At 48.8% G+C, this 20,306-nt stretch overlaps 1 protein-coding gene across 1 annotated transcript in view; it reads right to left on the bottom strand.

The window, feature by feature from the left end:
* Positions 1-9,494, bottom strand: part of LOC134984519 (zinc finger protein 585A-like) — a 189,314-nt gene extending 179,820 nt beyond the window's left edge. The window contains exons 1-4 of the mRNA XM_063950086.1: positions 9,465-9,494; positions 6,351-6,429; positions 6,135-6,232; positions 5,676-5,979 (exon numbers count right to left, since the gene is read on the bottom strand). Coding sequence (XP_063806156.1) covers positions 5,676-5,979; positions 6,135-6,232; positions 6,351-6,384 — 436 coding nt within the window. The 5' untranslated portion in view covers positions 6,385-6,429; positions 9,465-9,494. The remainder of the gene's footprint in view (positions 1-5,675; positions 5,980-6,134; positions 6,233-6,350; positions 6,430-9,464) is intronic.
* Positions 9,495-20,306: the final 10,812 nt, after the last annotated feature.

Raw genomic sequence — 20,306 nt, 5'->3', positions numbered from 1 at the left:
CATGAAAGGTCTCCTTTTCTTGCCACTTTCAGAGTATAATCGAACCCACAAATGTAATGCTCCAGACACTCAACTAACTCAAAGATAGCCCAGTGTTATAGCTTCTCTAACGAGCAAACCCATTTTCAGCTGTGCTAACATAATTGCACAAGGGTTTTCTAATCATCCATTAGTCTTCTACCACGATTAGCAAACACAATGTACCATTAGAACACTGGAGTGATGGTTGCTGGAAATGGACCTCTATACACCTCTGTAGATATTCCATTAAAAACCAGACGTTTGCAGCTAGTACAGTCATTTACCATATCAACAATGTATAGTGTATTTCTGATTAATTTAATGTTATCTTCATTGAAAAAAACAGTGCTTTTCCTTAAAAATAAATAAATAAATGTCTAAGTGACCCCAAACATTTGAACAGTAGTGTATGATCTGGTGCATCTGAAGATGTAAACCGGACCACTAGCTCAGGAGATCTAATTGAAATGTTCTGGCATGGAACCTTCCATACTGGATCGCCTCGTATGAGGCTAACATCTTTCCCAACAATCTTATGCAAAGATGGATGGAGATCTGATTCAGTCGTATAACTGCTCGGACCATATCCTGGAGCGTCCTTGCCTTGTCCTCTGGGAGGAACACTTTCTGAGCCACTGTATCCAGAAACATTCCCAGGAACAGGAGCCACTGAGTAGGCTCCTGTTCCTGGGAATGTTCCTCAGAAGTAGGGACTTCTGTAAATTGAAGATCAACCCATGATGTGACAGAAGCTGAATAGTGCGGCCTATATTGAGCAATAGAAGCTCCCTGGATCTCACCTTTATCAAGAGCTCGTCTAGGTAAGGGACAATATTGATCCCCTGGACTCGGAGCTGGAACATCATCTCCGTCATCACGTTTGTGAAGACCCTTGGAGCTGTGGCCAGGCCGAAGGGTAGCGCCTGGAACGGGTAGTGATCATTCAAGCAGGGCAAACCGTAGGTAAGCCTGGTGAGGCGGTCAAATCGAGATATGGAGATAAGCATCCTTTATATCAAACAAAACCATGAACTCCTGTTCTTCCAGACCCGCAATCATTGCTCACAAGGATTCCATTGTGAACTCGAAAACCTTTAGTGAAGGATTCAAGGATTTTAGATTCAAAATAGGCTTTAACGAAACCGTCCGGTTTTGGTACCACAAACAGGATGGAGTAGTAACCCAATCCCTGATATTGTAGTGGCACTGGAACAATGACTTGGGACTGGGCCAACTTTAGTATGGCCTGTTGCAGCGTTACTCGTGTATCCTGCAAAACTAGTAAACTTGATTAGAAAAATCGTTGGGGAGCAGCACTGCTGAACTGCAGTTTGTAGCCAAGAAATTAGGTCCTTTACCCAGGCATCCTGGCAGGAGCTTTCCCAGATGCGGCTGAAGTGACGCATGTCAGTGTCCGGAGCCTTACCTCCGGCGCGGTCTCATGGGTGTTGCGATCCCGGTGGTTGGCGCAGTTGCGGCGGCACGGAGCTGCTTGCAGTGGGTCCTTGGGTGCATGTGCGGCTTCCGGAGGTCAGGGGCCGGTGACCCGGATGCTGCGGTGGGTAGTTGCTGCAGCAGAGCCCTCTGGTGGTGAATCTGTCTCAGGAAGTCAAGGCCGGAGCTGGGTTAGCTTAAGTGCTGCAGCTGAGAATGTCCCCAGTGCTGGGGGTGGCCATGTTGGAGACCTGAGATCTGCCAATGAAATCCACACTCTGTATCCAGCCAATCCAGTGTAGTCTTCCCTTATAAAAGGGAGACTGGCTCAGGGAGAGAGAGTGCCAGTGCTTCGAGTTACTTTCCTGTGAAAGTTGCTACAGCTCAGTGATCCCAGGCTGCTCCTGGTTCCCTGGTTCCCATCATCTGTCCATGACCTATCACTGCTGCAGTCCTGTCGCTTAACCCGGCGCCACTCGTGGAGGCGCTCACGGGGCTCCCGGTCGTAAAGGGGCTTCGGGTTCTAAACGTTGGTTCCTACGAGCGTCTCGCAAGCTCAAGCCACAGTCTTTGCTTCTTCCAGATTTGAGTTTTCAGCCTCGCTTTCCAAGCCCAAGCTACAGTCTTCATTTCTTCAAAGTCAGAGTTTCTCAGCCTCATCTACCAGTCACAAGCCACAGTCTTTCAGTTCTTCAAAAACCCAGTCTCCTTCAGCCTTGTCTACCAACCACAAACCACAGTCTTTCAGTTCCTCAAATACCGGTGATCTTAAGCTCCTTTCCTCAACTTGTTTAATCACAGACTTCAGTTCATTATTCCGTGTCTTTCAATTCCTCAAGTATCGGTGTACAGTTGTTTCTTCATTAAAAACACAGTTATCCTTCTACAGAGTTCTCATTCTTTTTATGCCCTCCAGCCAACTCTAACACCCACTAGGCCTCCACCTCATGAGGAAGAACTTCATTCAACCTCCTCGTCTACTTCCTACACAGTCAGCTGTCCTCCCAGCCCAAGCTCTATTGCCAATCTCCACCGATCGTGACCACGCAGCCGAGATACCACCTCGAGATCCCCTCAGGGTTGGGGGGGGGGGCACCATCATGCCAAGGCCCTAGTGGAAGCTGAACTGGTGCTTTGTTACCGAGAACCTGCGGCGGCTGGTTTTCTTGTCTTGCCTCTGGTGCCTCTCGCCGCATTTGAGGTGCCAACGGCTCTTGATCTGAACCTGGCAGTCCGAAAGGACTGGGTAAGACCTCCCGGGGTGGGAACGCCTAGCCAGTGGGGCCCCAGAGGGGAGAAACGTGGATTTACCCACAGTAACCTTTGAAATCCATGTATCCAACTCAACCCCGAATAGCCACTCCCCTGAGAAAGGAAGAGACTCCACACTCTGCGCTTGGAATCTGCGTCCGCTATCCACTGATGCAGCCACAAAGTTCTGCGTGCCGACACTGCCATGGCAGTAGTCCTAGCGTTAATAGCACCTATTCCCTTGAGAGAGTCACACAGGAGGCGTGCAGTGTCCTGAATGTGCTTTATGAGAGTCACCAGGGAAGTATCTCCAGCAAGGCTTCCTTGAATTTGACTCGCCCATGTATGAATGGCATGTATCATCCAGCAACCCGCTATCACAGGTCTTTGTGATACACCAGCCGCTGTGTAAATAGACTTTAATGTAGTCTCTATTTTCCTATCCCCAGGGTCCTTTAATGCAGAGGAGCCAGGGACTGGTAATAGCACTTTCTTTGATAGGCGAGAGACTGATAAGTCTACTGCCGGGGGCTCTCCCCAGTGTTTCCTACCATCAGGAGCAAATGGGAAAGTGTGCAGAAACCGATTTGTCACCTGGTATTTTTTATCAGGATTTTTCCAGGTTAACTTAAACATGTCATCTAGTTCCTTAGAATCGGGGAAAGTGACACTAGTTTCTTTTTCTGTGCTAAGAAAAACGACCGTTGTACGGCAGCGTCTTCCAAAGGGACTTTTATCACATCCCTGATAGCAAGTATAAGGGGCTCAATACCCTGTGCAGAAGGTAAATCCTCTTAATAGGATCCCATTCCTCCCCCTCCTCCTGTACCTCGTCCTCAGATTCTGAGAGTAAATCGTGCAGCCCACAACTATATGGACCTAAAGCTAGGGGGGGGGGGGGGGGGGGACGGACTGTTTATTATCGGCCTTTGCAGCTAGGTCTGCTACAGCCTGCTGATTATTAGCAGTGAGCTGGGATGACATGTCTGCCATCATGGTTTTTATGTCACTGAGCCAAGATGGCTCCTGACCCTCCCCCCAAGTCTCCTCACTAACTTGGGAGGACTGGCTGCATTGTTCACATGAGTGGGACCAGCCGCAGAGGGAGAGAATCACAGATAAGTATATTAAATAGCAAGCCTGCCCAGACTGGTATGTGAGGAGACACAGAGAGAGAGGAACGGCACACCCAAAGCCTGTCAGACCCATTGAGACTGCAGGTTGTTTATCACAGTATAACACAGGAGTATTGTCCTTTTTAGGACACTATAGTGTGTATAATAGCGGCTCTCCCCTTATTTACACCGCTGTACCAGTTTCCTGTGTATCACAAGTGTCTGCAGGAGCTGTGTGTCCTTGCTGCTGCAGCTGTAAGCAGAGGAAGGTGCCAAAACGCCGCTGCTCCCGCTCTAAGGAAGCTCCGCCCCCTGTAATGGCGTCGGAGCTCTATAGATATTTATACTGACAAATGTCTCCTAACAGGTGTAAAACGTAACATGAATGCCTGTTTCCACCACCGCTGCCAGTGTACACAGGGGGCTATAGCGGATCCCTCCGTAGAGCGTCCGTATGCCGCCCCTGTAATCGCGCCGCACCAAGAGCCGGGGACCCCCTTGTGGGTCCCCTGGTTTGTACTCGCCACTCTTCTGACCTCCCGCCATTGTTAGGGGTGTGCGGCGTGCTGTGATTGCATTTGGAAGAAATTTAAAGTGCATCAGCTCCTTTGGACCCCATCTATACCCCATTGTAATAAGTCCCCAGTATCCCTTATGCATGTTAGAGAAAAAATAAATAAAGAGTAGTTTAAATATAGACCGGCGTGTGCTAATAGAGACACTCTCAGGGCATGTAATACCATAGACAGAGGTACTGCTAGCGACACACAGTGACATGATGTGAGGGGGAGAGCAGGAGTATAATAGGGGCTGATGGCTCCTGATGTATGAGATACACCAGAGAGTGTGGGGAGGAGACTGGTCAGATCTCTGGGCTGGTAACACACAGTGACATGATGTGAGGAGGTGAGCAGGAGTATAATAGGGGCTGATGGCTACTGATGTATGAGATACACCAGAGAGTGTGGGGAGGAGACTGGTCAGATCTCTGGGCTGGTAACACAGTGACATGATGTGAGGGGAGAGCAGGAGTATAATAGGGGCTGATGTCTCCTGATGTATGAGATACACCAGAGAGTATGGGGAGGAGACTGGTCAGATCTCTGGGCTGGTAACACACAGTGACATGATGTGAGGGGAGAGCAGGAGTATAATAGGGGCTGATGGCTCCTGATGTATGAGATACACCAGAGAGTGTGGGGAGGAGACTGGTCAGATCTCTGGGTTGGTAACACACAGTGACATGATGTGAGGGGGAGAGCAGGAGTATAATAGGGGCTGATGGCTCCTGATGTATGAGATACACCAGAGAGTGTGGGGAGGAGACTGGTCAGATCTCTGGGCTGGTAACACACAGTGACATGATGTGAGGGGGAGAGCAAGAGTATAATAGGGGCTGATGGCTCCTGATGTATGAGATACACCAGAGAGTGTGGGGAGGAGACTGGTCAGATCTCTCGGCTGGTAACACAGTGACATGATGTGAGAAGGAGAGCAGGAGAATAATAGGGGCTGATGGCTCCTGATGTATGAGATACACCAGAGAGTGTTGGGAGGAGACTGGTCAGATCTCTGGGCTGGTAACACACAGTGACATGATGTGAGGGGGAGAGCAGGAGTATAATAGGGGCTGATGGCTCCTGATGTATGAGATACACCATAGAGTGTGGGGAGGAGACTGGTCAGATCTCTGGGCTGGTAGCCCACAGTGACATGATGTGTGGGGGAGAGCAGGAGTATAATAGGGGCAGATGTCTCCTGACTCCACCACTGGGCAGATACATTTCCCTCATTAGTCTGTACTGAGCAAGGAGAATATGTGACTCTTTTCTGTAATAAGTGTTTATTACTCACCTGTGCTAATATCTGTAGGGATCTCCTCCTCCTTACACTGCTGATCACCCCTCACATACGTATCTTCTTCTCCCTCTATATCTTCTGCCTTTATATCAGTCACATACGTCTCTTCTTCTCCCTCTGTATCTTCTGTCTTTATATCAGACACATACGTCTCTTCTTCTCTCCTTATATCTTCTGCCTTCATATCAGTCACATACGTCTCTTCTTCTCCCTCTGTATCTTCTGCCTTTATATCAGTCACATACGTCTCTTCTTCTCCCTCTATATCTTCTACCTTTATACGAGAAAGACGTTCTACCTAAATAACCCAAAACATACAATGGCATTTGCATACTGTTTGATTAAATTGAGGTGAAACAGTATAATATCAGTGTATAAGACACACAGCTCCTCTACACATCAAATAGTGACAGTCACTTTGGTATATTGGATGAGACCCTAAATCCCACCTACCTGATCCTCCTGTGGGATCCTGTGATTCTCCTCTGTACAATCCTGGGAATACAGAAGACGGGGACATCTCTCTGGGATATCTCTGTTACTGGGCCCATCTGTAGGAGACACACAGTGACTGAGTACAGTGTATATATGTGATTATCAGATGATGTGTGTATATAGGGGCCCCCATACCTGCTCTCGCCTTTACAATACATGACAGTCTCCTCTTACCCAGTGATGTGAGGGGCCGGTGATTCTCCATCATCACGTCCTTGTACAGACACCTGTGTTCCTCTATATACTCCCCCTCCTGCATGGAGACATAGACAGTGACATCCTGATACCTTATAGAAACCTAACACACACACAGTGATACAGTCATAACCCAGACACGTCCCCAAGTGTTACTGTATAATGTCCCATTTCCAGCAGTCACCTCTCCAGTCATCACCCAGACACGTCCCCCGGTGTTACTGTATAATGCCCCATTCCCAGCAGTCACCTCTCCAGTCATCACACAGACACGTCCCCCGGAGTTACTGTATAATGTCCCATTCCCAGCAGTCACCTCTCCAGTCATCACACAGACACGTCCCCTGGTGTTACTGTATAATGCCCCATTCCCGGCAGTCACCTCTCCAGTCATCACTCAGACACGTCCCCTGGTGTTACTCTATAATGTCCCATTCCCAGCAGTCACCTCTCCAGTCATCACCCAGACACATCCCCTGGTGTTACTGTATAATGCCTCATTCCCAGCAGTCACCTCTCCAGTCATCACCCAGTCATGTCCCCCGGTGTTGCTGTATAATGTCCCATTTCCAGCAGTCACCTTTCCAGTCAACATCCAGACACGTCTCCTGGTGTTACTGTATTATGCCCCATTCCCAGCAGTCACCTCTCCAGTCATCACCCAGACACATCCCCCGGTGTTACTGTATAATGTCCCATTCCCAGCAGTCACCTCTCCAGTCATCACCCAGACACGTCCCCTGGTGTTACAGTATTATGCCCCATTCCCAGCAGTCACTTCTCCAGTCATCACCCAGACACATATCTCCCGGTGTTACTGTACAATGCCCCATTCCCAGCAGTCACCTCTCCAGTCATCACCCAGACACGTCCCCCGGTGTTACTGTATAATGCCCCATTCCCAGCAGTCACCTCTCCAGTCATCACCCAGACACATCCCCTGGTGTTACTGTATAATGTCCCATTCCCAGCAGTCACCTCTCCAGTCATCACCCAGACACGTACCCTGGTGTTACTGTATAATGTCCCATTCCCAGCAGTCACCTCTCCAGTCATCACCCAGACACATCCCCTGGTGTTACTGTATAATGTCCCCTTCCCAGCAGTCACCTCTCCAGTCATCACCCAGACACGTCCCCTGGAGTTACTGTATAATGCCCCATTCCCAGCAGTCACCTCTCCAGTCATCACCCAGACACATCCCCGGTGCTACTGTACTCCCAAGTCTCCTCAGACCCCAGTCATGTCCCTGTATTATTACTATAGATAAAATTAAGATTATTGTGACGCTCCCAGATCCCCTCACCTCCCCAGTCATGTCCCTGTATTATTACTATAGATAGAAGTGACGTTATTGTGATGCTCCCAGATCCCCTCACCTCCCCAGTCATGTCCCTGCACTATTACTGTAGTACTCTAGTGATCTGAAGGCCTTGGGACACTATGAGGGGGCAAATCAATGAATGAATGTGTAGATCTATAAGGTAATAGAGATGCTGCCAACTGATGTATACCATATATGTGATAATAACTTGGATCTTTCTAGTGATCCAATAATGTATAGTGTTTATGCATGTTATTATTCTGTGCCTGCTGAAGGTGAGGGGACTATGGTTAGCGCGCAGTGCGCGGGGGAGATCATGGAGAAGCTTCCAGAGGTCCCGTGTGCTGAGAGAGGTGGCTGGGCGCGTGTAGTGGCGGTTTTGTTGGTGGGCTGACTAAGGGGAGAGAAAAAGGCTGGCGGCTGAGACAAGGGAGATTACAGGAAGGCGGTTCCCTGCGAGTGAGAGAGCCCCTGTGGGGGAAAGGAATTGGATGTCTCCCGCTGCGGATGAGAAGCGATGTGTTAATTTCCCCTGGTGGACGCCGAGCAGGGACGTCCCGGTGCCTGGTTGTCACGGAGAGTGCTGGGAGGCGGGGCAGGCTAGTACATGGGAGACCGCAGTGCGGGCAGCAGCTACCAGGAGTCCAGCAGTAGCAGACAGTGTCCCCCCCGAGGCAGAGCTGTGTCCCTCATCCCATCCAACCCGCAGGAAGAGCCCGGTTGTTGGTGGAGGCGGAGTCGGGGGGAGGGCCAGACCGGGCACACTATCATTGTAAGTGCAGGATGCCCCCATATAAATCCTGCTAATCTGCATACTCTCCTATCATCCTTTAACTATTAAAGTACCAGCCGCCAGCACAGTAGCACAGGGACCAGCAGCATCGGTGGATCTGAGGAGTATAAATATCACCTCTAGAGACTCCATATCCATTAGATAATGACCAGCCGGGTACCAGTCATAAAGAGTGCGGTGGTGTATAATGATGAAAGCAGCTCGGAGAGGGCGCAGGGTCACCTAAACTTGGAAATGGTACACTGGGGAGACTAAGCACCCCTCACCTATCAGAGACAGGTGCCAATAACCGGGACTTCTGTATGTTCTGGAGCCACCCCCACGGATCTACAGTGGGGCACTGCTTATACTGGGACAGGTAACACAGATCATCACCCCACTATATGTATCGAGTAGACCACGGGTGTCAGGGATTCCAGGGTGGACAGCTCCACGTACTACCTTCCTGTTTCAGGTTGTCTAGGAGCGCTACAATTAGATCTTCCATGGAAACCATGCTATTCATTGTCATGAAGTAGGGATTGCTCAACAATCGCGAGGACAATTGCTCCAAGTGGAGACCCATATAACCCAGAGGACTTCTTATACACAGACACGAAAGGGCCCCAACCATGCACGATTATAGTAAGAGAACCCGGGTGGTTTTTCAAACGCAGCCCCACAACTTTTTTGTGGAATCGTATGTTCTGTATTGCATGCATTACCTTATCTATAGGTGGGGTATATTATTATGTATAGGTGGGGTATATTATTATGTATAGGTGGGGTATATTATTATGTATCGGTGGGGTATATTATTATGTACAGGTGGGATATATTATTATGTATAGGTGGGGTATATTATTATGTATAGGTGGGGTATATTATTATGTATAGGCGGGGTATATTATTAGAACGGTTCATGGTTTGAGTATTATATGATATAACTGTATAAGGTGGCCTATAACTTCTTACATATTAAAACTAGTATACTTACCAGTGGAACTGTCTCCGTATCTGTAGAAGAGCCTGAAATCACAAAGGAAAGGTACGATAGGTAAATGTGCATAGTCTTATCTGGTTACATCACATACTAATGTTATAGGCGACCACTACAGGGGTAGGGTATTTCTTAAGCAATTAGAGTATTGGGCTCTAAATAGCTTTGGTGGAGGCACGTTGCACATATACACTGTACCCCCAGGTAAAAGAGGGGTTACATTACTATAGATATGTGATGTCACTGTGACACTCCCAGTTCCCCTCACCTCCCCAGTCATGTTCCTGTATTATTACTATAGATATGTGATGTCACTGTGACACTGCCAGTTCCCCTCACCTCACCAGTCATGTCCCTGTATTATTACTATAGAAATAAGTGATGTCACTGTGACGCTCCCAGTTCCCCTCACCTCACCAGTCATGTCCCTGTATTATTACTATAGATATGTGATGTCACTGTGACATTCCCAGTTCCCCTCACCTCACCAGTCATGTCCCTGTATTATTACTATAGATATAAGCGACGTCACTGTGACACTCCCAGTTCCCCTCACCTCCCCAGTCATGCCCCTGTATTATTACTATAGATATAAGTGATGTCAATGTGACACTCCCAGTTCCCTCACCTCCCCAGTCATGTCCCTGTATTATTACTATAGATATAAGTGATGTCACAGTGACACTCCCAGGAGTCTGATATACATTTGCTTCATACTGAGCAATATTTTCAATCCTCACAATTACATATAATAAAATTAATAATAATAATAATAATAATAATAAGATTTTACTCACTGGTAAATCTATTTCTCGTAGTCCGTAGTGGATGCTGGGGACTCCGTCAGGACCATGGGGAATAGCGGCTCTGCAGGAGACAGGGCACAAAAAGTAAAGCTTTTAGGATCACATGGTGTGCACTGGCTCCTCCCCCTATGACCCTCCTCCAAGCCTCAGTTAGGATACTGTGCCCGGACGAGCGTACACAATAAGGAAGGATATTGAATCCCGGGTAAGACTCATACCAGCCACACCAATCACACCGTACAACTTGTGATTTGAACCCAGTTAACAGTATGATAACCGAGAAGCCTCTGAACAGATGGCTTCCAACAATAACAACCCGATTTTTTTGTAACAATAACTATGTACAAGTATTGCAGACAATCCGCACTTGGGATGGGCGCCCAGCATCCACTACGGACTACGAGAAATAGATTTACCGGTGAGTAAAATCTTATTTTCTCTGACGTCCTAGTGGATGCTGGGGACTCCGTCAGGACCATGGGGATTATACCAAAGCTCCCAAACGGGCGGGAGAGTGCGGATGACTCTGCAGCACCGAATGAGAGAACTCCAGGTCCTCCATAGCCAAGGTATCAAATTTGTAGAATTTTACAAACGTGTTTTCCCCTGACCACGTAGCTGCTCGGCAAAGTTGTAATGCCGAGACCCCTCGGGCAGCCGCCCAAGACGAGCCCACTTTCCTTGTGGAGTGGGCATTTACAGATTTAGGTTGTGGCAGGCCTGCCACAGAATGTGCAAGTTGGATTGTGCTACAAATCCAGCGAGCAATCGTCTGCTTTGACGCAGGAGCACCCATCTTGTTGGGTGCATATAGTATAAACAGCGAGTCAGACTTTCTGACTCCAGCCGTCCTTGAAATATATATTTTCAAAGCTCTGACATTGTCCAGCAACTTGGAGTCCTCCAAATCGCTAGTAGCCGCAGGCACCACAATAGGCTGGTTCAAGTGAAACGCCGAAACCACCTTAGGGAGAAAATGAGGACGCGTCCGCAATTCTGCCCTGTCCGAATGGAAAATCAGATAAGGGCGTTTGTACGATAAAGCCGCCAATTCTGATACTCTCCTGGCTGAAGCCAGGGCCAGTAACATGGTTACTTTCCAAGTAAGATATTTCAAATCCACGGATTTGAGTGGCTCAAACCAATGAGATTTGAGAAATTCCAAAACTACATTGAGATCCCACGGTGCCACTGGAGGCACAACCGGGGGCTGTATATGTAGTACACCTTTGACAAAAGTTTGTACTTCAGGCACTGAAGCCAATTCTCTCTGGAAGAAAATTGACAGGGCCGGAATTTGAACCTTAATAGATCCCAATTTGAGGCCCATAGACAATCCTGCTTGTAGGAAATGTAGGAATCGACCCAACTGAAATTCCTCCGTCGGGGCCTTCCTGGCCTCACACCACGCAACATATTTTCTCCAAATGCGGTGATAATGTTGTGCGGTCACTTCCTTCCTGGCTTTAATTAAAGTAGGAATAACTTCCTCTGGAATGCCTTTTTCTCTTAGAATCCGGCGTTCAACCGCCATGCCGTCAAACGCAGTCGCGGTAAGTCTTGGAACAGACAAGGTCCCTGCTGAAGCATGTCCCGTCTTAGAGGTAGAGGCCACGGATCTTCCGTGAGCATCTCTTGAAGTTCCGGGTACCAAGTCCGTCTTGGCCAATCCGGAGCCACGAGTATTGTTCTTACTCCCCGTAGCCGTATAATTCTCAGTACCTTTGGTATGAGAGGCAGAGGAGGAAACACATACCAGAGCGTCCACAGCTATTGCCTGAGGGTCTCTTGACCTGGCGCAATACCTGTCCAGTTTTTTGTTGAGGCGGGACGCCATCATGTCCACCTTTTGGTTTTTCCCAACGGTTCACAATCATGTGGAAGACTTCTGGATGAAGTCCCCACTCTCCCGGGTGGAGGTCGTGTCTGCTGAGGAAGTCTGCTTCCCAGTTGTCCACTCCCGGAATGAACACTGCTGACAGTGCTATGACATGATTTTCCGCCCAGCGAAGAATCCTTGCAGCTTCTGTCATTGCTCTCCTGCTTCTTGTGCCGCCCTGTCTGTTTACGTGGGCGACTGCCGTGATGTTGTCCGACTGGATCAACACCGGCTGACCCTGAAGCAGCGGTTTTGCCAGGCTTAGAGCATTGTAAATCGCTCTTAGCTCCAGTATATTTATGTGAAGAGACGTTTCCAGGTTTGACCACACGCCCTGGAAGTTTCTTCCTTGTGTGACTGCTCCCCAGCCTCGCAGGCTGGCATCCGTAGTCACCAGGACCCAGTCCTGTATGCCGAATCTGCGGCCCTCTAACAGATGAGCACTCTGCAACCACCACAGAAGAGACACCCTTGTCTTTGGCGACAGGGTTATCCGCTGATGCATCTGTAGATGCGATCCGGACCATTTGTCCAGCAGATCCCACTGAAATATTCGTGCGTGGAATCTGCCGAATGGGATTGCTTCGTAAGAAGCCACCATCTTTCCCAAGACTCTTGTGCATTGATGCACGGACACATTTCCTGGTTTTAGGAGGTTCCTGACAAGTTCGGATAACTCCCTGGCTTTCTCCTCCGGAAGAAACACCTTTTTCTGAACAGTGTCCAGAATCATTCCCAGGAACAGCAGACGTGTCGTCGGGGTCAATTGAGATTTTGGAAAATTCAGAATCCACCCGTGTTATTGAAGCACTACTTGAGTTAGTGCTACTCCGACCTCCAGCTGTTCTCTGGACCGTGCCCTTATCAGGAGATCGTCCAAGTAAGGGATAATTAATACGCCTTTTCTTCGTAGAAGAACCATCATCTCAGCCATTACCTTGGTAAAGACCCGAGGTGCCGTGGACAAACCAAACGGCAGTGTCTGAAACTGATAATGACAGTCTTGTACCACGAACCTGAGGTACCCTTGGTGTGAAGGGCAAATTGGGACATGCAAGTAAGCATCTTTTATGTCCAGGGACACCATGAAGTCCCCTTCTTCCAGATTCGCTATCACTGCTCTGAGTGACTCCATCTTGAACTTGAACTTTTGTATGTACAGGTTCAAGGATTTCAGGTTTAGAATAGGTCTTACCGAGCCGTCCGGCTTCGGTACCACAAAAAGTGTGGAATAATACCCCTTTCCCTGCTGTAGGAGGGGTACCTTGACTATCACCTGCTGAGAATGCAGCTTGTGAATGGCTTCCAATACCGTCGCCCTGTGTGAGGGAGACGTTGGTAAAGCAGACTTTAGGAACCGGCGAGGGGGAGACTTCTCGAATTCCAACTTGTAACCCTGAGATACTACCTGCAGGATCCAAGGGTCCACCTGAGAGTGAGCCCACTGTGTGCTGAAACTCTTTAGTCGACCCCCCACCGCCCCTGAGTCCGCTTGCAAAGCCCCAGCGTCATGCTGAGGGCTTTGCAGAAGCCGGGGAGGGCTTCTGCTCCTGGGAGGGAGTTGCTTGCTGCAACCTCTTACCCCTTCCTTAGCCTCTGGGCAAATATGACTGTCCTTTTGCCCGCTTGTTCTTATAGGAACGAAAGGACTGCGGCTGAAAAGACGGTGTCTTTTTCTGTTGGGAGGTGACCTGAGGTAAAAAGGTGGATTTTCCGGCTGTTGCCGTGGCCACCAAATCCGATAGACCGACCCCAAATAATTCCTCCCCTTTATACGGCAATACTTCCATATGCCGTTTGGAATCCGCATCACCTGACCACTGTCGCGTCCATAAACTTCTTCTGGCAGATATGGACATCGCACTTATCCTCGATGCCAGAGTGCAAATATCTCTCTGAGCATCCCGCATATAAAGAAACGCATCCTTTAAATGCTCTATTGTCAATAAAATACTGTCCCTATCCAGGGTATCAATATTTTCAGTCAGGGAATCCGACCACACCACCCCAGCACTGCACATCCAGGCTGAGGCTATTGCTGGTCGCAGTATAACACCAGTATGTGTGTATATACTCTTCAGTGTAGTCTCCAGCTCCTATCAGCTGGATCCTTGAGGGCGGCCGTATCTGGAGACGGTAACGCCACTTGCTTTGATAAACGTGTGAGCGCCTTATCCACCCTAGGGGGTGTTTCCCAGCGCGCCCTAACCTCTGGCGGGAAAGGGTATAATGCTAATAACTTTTTTGAAATTAGCAGTTTTCTATCGGGGGTAACCCACGCTTCATCACACACGTCATTCAATTCCTCTGATTCAGGAAAAGCTACAGGTAGTTTTTTCACACCCCACATAATACCCCCTTTTGAGGTACCTGCAGTATCAGAGATATGCAAAGCCTCCTTCATTGCCGTGATCATATAACGTGTGGCCCTACTGGAAAATACGTTTGTTTCTTCACCGTCGACACTAGATTCGTCCGTGTCGGTACCTGTGTCGACTGACTGAAGTAAGGGGCGTTTTACAGCCCCTGACGGTGTCTGAGACGCCTGGACAGGTACTAACTGGTTTGCCGGCCGTCTCATGTCGTCAATCGACTTTTGCAGCGTGCTGACATTATCACGTAATTCCATAAATAAAGCCATCCATTCTGGTGTCGACTCCCTAGGGGGTGACATTACCATTACCGGCAATTGCTCCGCCTCCACACCAACATCGTCCTCATACATGTCGACACACACGTACCGACACACAGCAGACACACAGGGAATGCTCTTATCGAAGACAGGACCCCACTAGCCCTTTGGGGAGACAGAGGGAGAGTTTGCCAGCACACACCCAAGCGCTATAAAAATATATATACAAACAACCCTATAAAAGTGTTGTTTCTGTTATATGCGCTTAAATATATATAATATCGCCAAAAATTGCCCCCCCTCTCTGTTTTACCCTGTTTCTGTAGTGCAGTGCAGGGGAGAGTCTGGGAGCCTTCCCCTCAGCGGAGCTGTGCAGGAAAATGGCGCTGTGTGCTGAGGAGAATAAGCCCCGCCCCCTATTTCGGCAGGCTTTCCTCCCGTTATTGCTGAGACCTGGCAGGGGTTAAATACATCCATATAGCCCCAGGGACTATATGTGATGTATTCATTTTGCCAGAAAAGGTATTTACATTGCTGCCCAGGGCGCCCCCCCCAGCGCCCTGCACCCTCCGTGACCGCCGGTGTGAAGTGTGTGACAACAATGGCGCACAGCTGCAGTGCTGTGCGCTACCTCATGAAGACTGAAAGTCTTCTGCCGCCGGTTTCTGGACCTCTTCGCTCTTCGGCATCTGCAAGGGGGTCGGCGGCGCGGCTCCGGGCCCGGACTCCATGGCTGGGCCTGTGTTCGATCCCTCTGGAGCTAATGGTGTCCAGTAGCCTAAGAAGCCAATCCATCCTGCACGCAGGTGAGTTCACTTCTTCTCCCCTAAGTCCCTCGTAGCAGTGAGCCTGTTGCCAGCAGGACTCACTGAAAATAAAAACCTAAAAACTTTTTCTAAGCAGCGCTTTAGGAGAGCCACCTAGATTGCACCCTGCTCGGACGGGCACAAAAACCTAACTGAGGCTTGGAGGAGGGTCATAGGGGGAGGAGCCAGTACACACCATGTGATCCTAAAAGCTTTACTTTTTGTGCCCTGTCTCCTGCGGAGCCGCTATTCCCCATGGTCCTGACGGAGTCCCCAGCATCCACTAGGACGTCAGAGAAAATAATAATAATAATGACACTAAAGGCTGCACCCCAGTATAAAAATAATAACAGATGTGTTTAAAAGCAGGACACATCAGACCATTCCTCCTGTATTGTATGACATCACCACCACTCCCAACACATAATAATAATACCAGGACACCACAAGCTGGTGTCCCTGTATAATAATAACTGTACACAAAAACCTGCTCCACCTGTATAACACTAATAATAACAGGACACCACAGGCTGCTCCTCCTGTATAACAATAATAATAATAACAGGACACCACAGGCTGCTCCTCCTGTAAAATAATAAAAATAGGACACCACATGCTGCTCCCCCTGTATAATAATAATAGGACACCACAGGCTGCTCCCCCTGTATAATAATAATAATAATAATAACAACAACAGGACACCACAGGCCGCTCACTCTGTATAATAATAACAGGACACCATAGGCTGCTCCCACTGTATAATAATAACAACAACAGGACAACACAGGCTGCTCCCCCTGTATAGTATTAATAACAGAACACCACAGGCTGCTCCCCTGTATAATAATAACAGGACACCACAGGCTGCTCCCCCTGTATAATAATAATATCAGGACACCACAGGCTGCTCCCCCTGTATAGTAAGACGCTATTACCTGATTTCCACGGACACTGGGAGGCTGCATCAGTCGATGAAAACTCATTTCCTGTATGTGGAACGCACAGTCCGGAAGTCAGATGGAACGCACAGGCAGGAAGTAGGGCATGATTGGCAAAAGCTGCTTACAGGTTACTGGCCCCTCCCCTCGTACACCACTCCCACAGCCCCGCCCTCTGTAATAACTATTACAATACATCTCCTCAGTGCAGGAGGCCGGCGGCCATTTTCTTGTAGACCACTCCGGCAGCAGCAATAGGTTCCCTGGCCGTGTAATGACTTCAGGAGCGGCGGCCATTTTCCCCTGGTCTGAGCTCCGCCTTCCTTCTATCATTCCCACAAGGCAGCAGGAGCAGAGAGCAGCCATTGCTGTGTCTGGCAGCAGGTAATGATATTATTATTATTATTCTATAGGCTGAGCAGCTCTGGTGTCAGGTTCTGTACTACAGGGGGAGCAGCCTCTGGTGCCTTGTTATAGTGCAGCTGGAGCAGCCTCTGGTGCTGCATTATCCCTGTACAGGTGGCTGACACTATAGTGTCCTATTACTGTAATACAGGTGGCTCAGACCCCGCCGTTACCATAATACAGGTGGCGCAGACCCCGCCGTTACCGTAATACAGGGGGCGCAGACCCCGCCGTTACCGTAATACAGGTGGAGCAGACCCCGCCGTTACCGTAATACAGGTGGCGCACACCCCGCCGTTACCGTAATACAGGTGGCGCAGACCCCGCCGTTACCGTAATACAGGTGGCGCACACCCCGCCGTTACCGTAATACAGGTGGCGCAGACCCCGCCGTTACCGTAATACAGGGGGCGCAGACCCCGCCGTTACCGTAATACAGGTGGAGCAGACCCCGCCGTTACCGTAATACAGGTGGCGCACACCCCGCCGTTACCGTAATACAGGTGGCGCAGATCCCGCCGTTACCGTAATACAGGTGGCGCAGACCCCGCCGTTACTGTAATACAGGTGGAGCAGACCCCGCCGTTACTGTAATACAGGTGGGGCAGACCCCGCTGTTACCGTAATACAGGTGTATCAGACCCCGCCGTTACCGTAATACAGGTGGTGCTGACCCCGCCGTTACTGTAATACAAGTGGTGCAGACCCCGCCGTTACCGTTATTCTATACATATAATGGCATTGTACTATACAGTGGAGCGCTATGTGTTGTACTACTCTACGGGGGGAACGACCTGTGGCATCCTCCGATACAGGGGTAGTGGATTATGACATCCTACTACACAGGGGGAGCAGCCTGTGTTGCCCTTTTATACAGGGGTAAGTGCCTGTGGTGTCTTGTTACTATTATTATATAGGGTGAGCGGCATGTAATGTCTTTCTATACAGAAGGAGTGGCATGTGTTGTCATAATATACAGGGGTAGCATCGTGAGCTGTCATAGTATACAGCGGGAGCAGCCTATGATGTCATAGTATACAGGGGAAGCAGCCTGTGTTGTCTTAGTATACAGGTAGAGCGGCCTGTGTTGTCATAATATACAAGGGTAGGATCCTGTGCTGTCATAATATACAGGGGGAGTGGCCTGTGTTGTCATAATATACAGGGGTAGCATCCTGTGTTGCCATAGTATACAGGGGGAGCAGCCTGTGTTGTCTTAGTATACAGGTAGAGCGGCCTGTGTTGTCATAATATACAAGGGTAGGATCCTGTGCTGTCATAATATACAGGGGGAGCGGCCTGTGTTGTCATAATATACAGGGGGAGTGGCCTGTGTTGTCATAATATACAGGGGGAGTGGCCTGTGTTATCATAATATACAGGGGTAGCATCCTGTGTTGCCATAGTATACAGGGGGAGCAGCCTGTGTTGTCTTAGTATACAGGTAGAGCGGCCTGTGTTGTCATAATATACAAGGGTAGGATCCTGTGCTGTCATAATATACAGGGGGAGCGGCCTGTGTTGTCATAATATACAGGGGGAGTGGCCTGTGTTGTCATAATATACAGGGGGAGTGGCCTGTGTTGTCATAATATACAGGGGTTGCATCCTGTGTTGTCATAATATACAGGGGTAGCATCCTGTGTTGCCATAATATACAGGGTTAGCATCCTGTGATGTCATAGATTACAGGAGGAGCAGCCTATGTTGTCATAATATACAGGGGTAGCATCCTGTGCTGTCATAGTATACAGGAGGAGCGGCCTGTGTTGTCATAATATACATGGGTAGCATCCTGTGCTGTCATACTATACAGGAGGAGCGGCCTGTGTTGTCATAAAATACAGGGGGTAGCATCCTGTGCTGTTATAGTATACAATGGTAGCATCCTGTGCTGTCATAATATACAGGGGTAGCATCCTGTGTTGTCATAATATACAGGGGGAGTGTCCTGTGTTGTCATGGGGGAGCATCCTGTGCTGTCATAGTATACAGGGGTAGCGGCCTGTGTTGTTATATACAGGGTTAGCATCCTGTGTTGTCATTGTATAGAGGGAGAGTGGCCTGTGTTGTCATAATATACAGGGGGAGTGGCCTGTGTTGTCATAATATACAGGGGAGTGGCCTGTGTTGTCATAATATACAGGGGTAGCATCCTGTGTTGTCATAATATACAGGGGTAGCATCCTGTGTTGCCATAATATACAGGGTTAGCATCCTGTGATGTCATAGTATACAGGAGGAGCAGCCCGTGTTGTCATAATATACAGAGGTAGCATCCTGTGCTGTCATACTATACAGGAGGAGCGGCCTGTGTTGTCATAATATACAGGGGTAGCATCCTGTGCTGTCATAGTATACAGGAGGAGCGGCCCGTGTTGTCATAATATACAGAGGTAGCATCCTGTGCTGTCATACTATACAGGAGGAGCGGCCTGTGTTGTCATAAAATACAGGGGGTAGCATCCTGTGCTGTTATAGTATACAATGGTAGCATCCTGTGCTGTCATAATATACAGGGGTAGCATCCTGTGTTGTCATAATATACAGAGGGAGTGTCCTGTGTTGTCATAATATACAGGGGTAGCATCCTGTGCTGTCATAGTATACAGGGGTAGCGGCCTGTGTTGTTATATACAGTGGTAGCGGCCTGTGTTGTCATCGTATTGAGGGAGAGTGGCCTGTGTTGTCATAATATACAGGGGTAGCAGATTATACTGTCATAGTATACAGGGGAGCAGCCTGTGCTGTTATAGTATACAGGGGGTAGCATCCTGTGCTGTCATAGTATACAGGGGTAGCATCCTGTGTTGCCATAGTATACAGGGGGAGCAGCCTGTGTTGTCTTAGTATACAGGTAGAGCGGCCTGTGTTGTCATAATATACAAGGGTAGGATCCTGTGCTGTCATAATATACAGGGGGAGCGGCCTGTGTTGTCATAATTGTCGAAGTCAGAAAAATGTCTCCATGCACGATGCCATATTTGCACCGCACACTGGTCCGCGCTGCGCATGCGTGCGCACTCTCGTGAAAGCGCATACCCGCAGTTGCGTGCACTCGCTGCACGCGGTATGCGTATTTACGGTAAACAGTATGCAATCGCAGCGTGCGACTCATTCATTACATATTTTCATAATTAATGTATTTCATAGATCATGTTCCCCTCAATAGTTTCTGTAAGTTTGGTTTAGATAGAATGTCCCTGAGCGGAGGAATCCCTCTTTGTATTGCACGAAGGGTCTAACAGGAGTCATACAGCAGTGTTTGGTACCCATCGGAAGAGTATTTAATTAGCAATATTCCGGTGTTGGTTTGGAGCGTATTAATCGCTCGTGCGAATAGTTATGGACATAAGAAGTTTATGTCCATTTC

Source organism: Pseudophryne corroboree, assembly GCF_028390025.1.
Source record: "Pseudophryne corroboree isolate aPseCor3 chromosome 3 unlocalized genomic scaffold, aPseCor3.hap2 SUPER_3_unloc_6, whole genome shotgun sequence".
Taxonomy (NCBI): domain Eukaryota; kingdom Metazoa; phylum Chordata; class Amphibia; order Anura; family Myobatrachidae; genus Pseudophryne; species Pseudophryne corroboree.
This window is presented reverse-complemented; position numbering and strand designations above follow the sequence as displayed.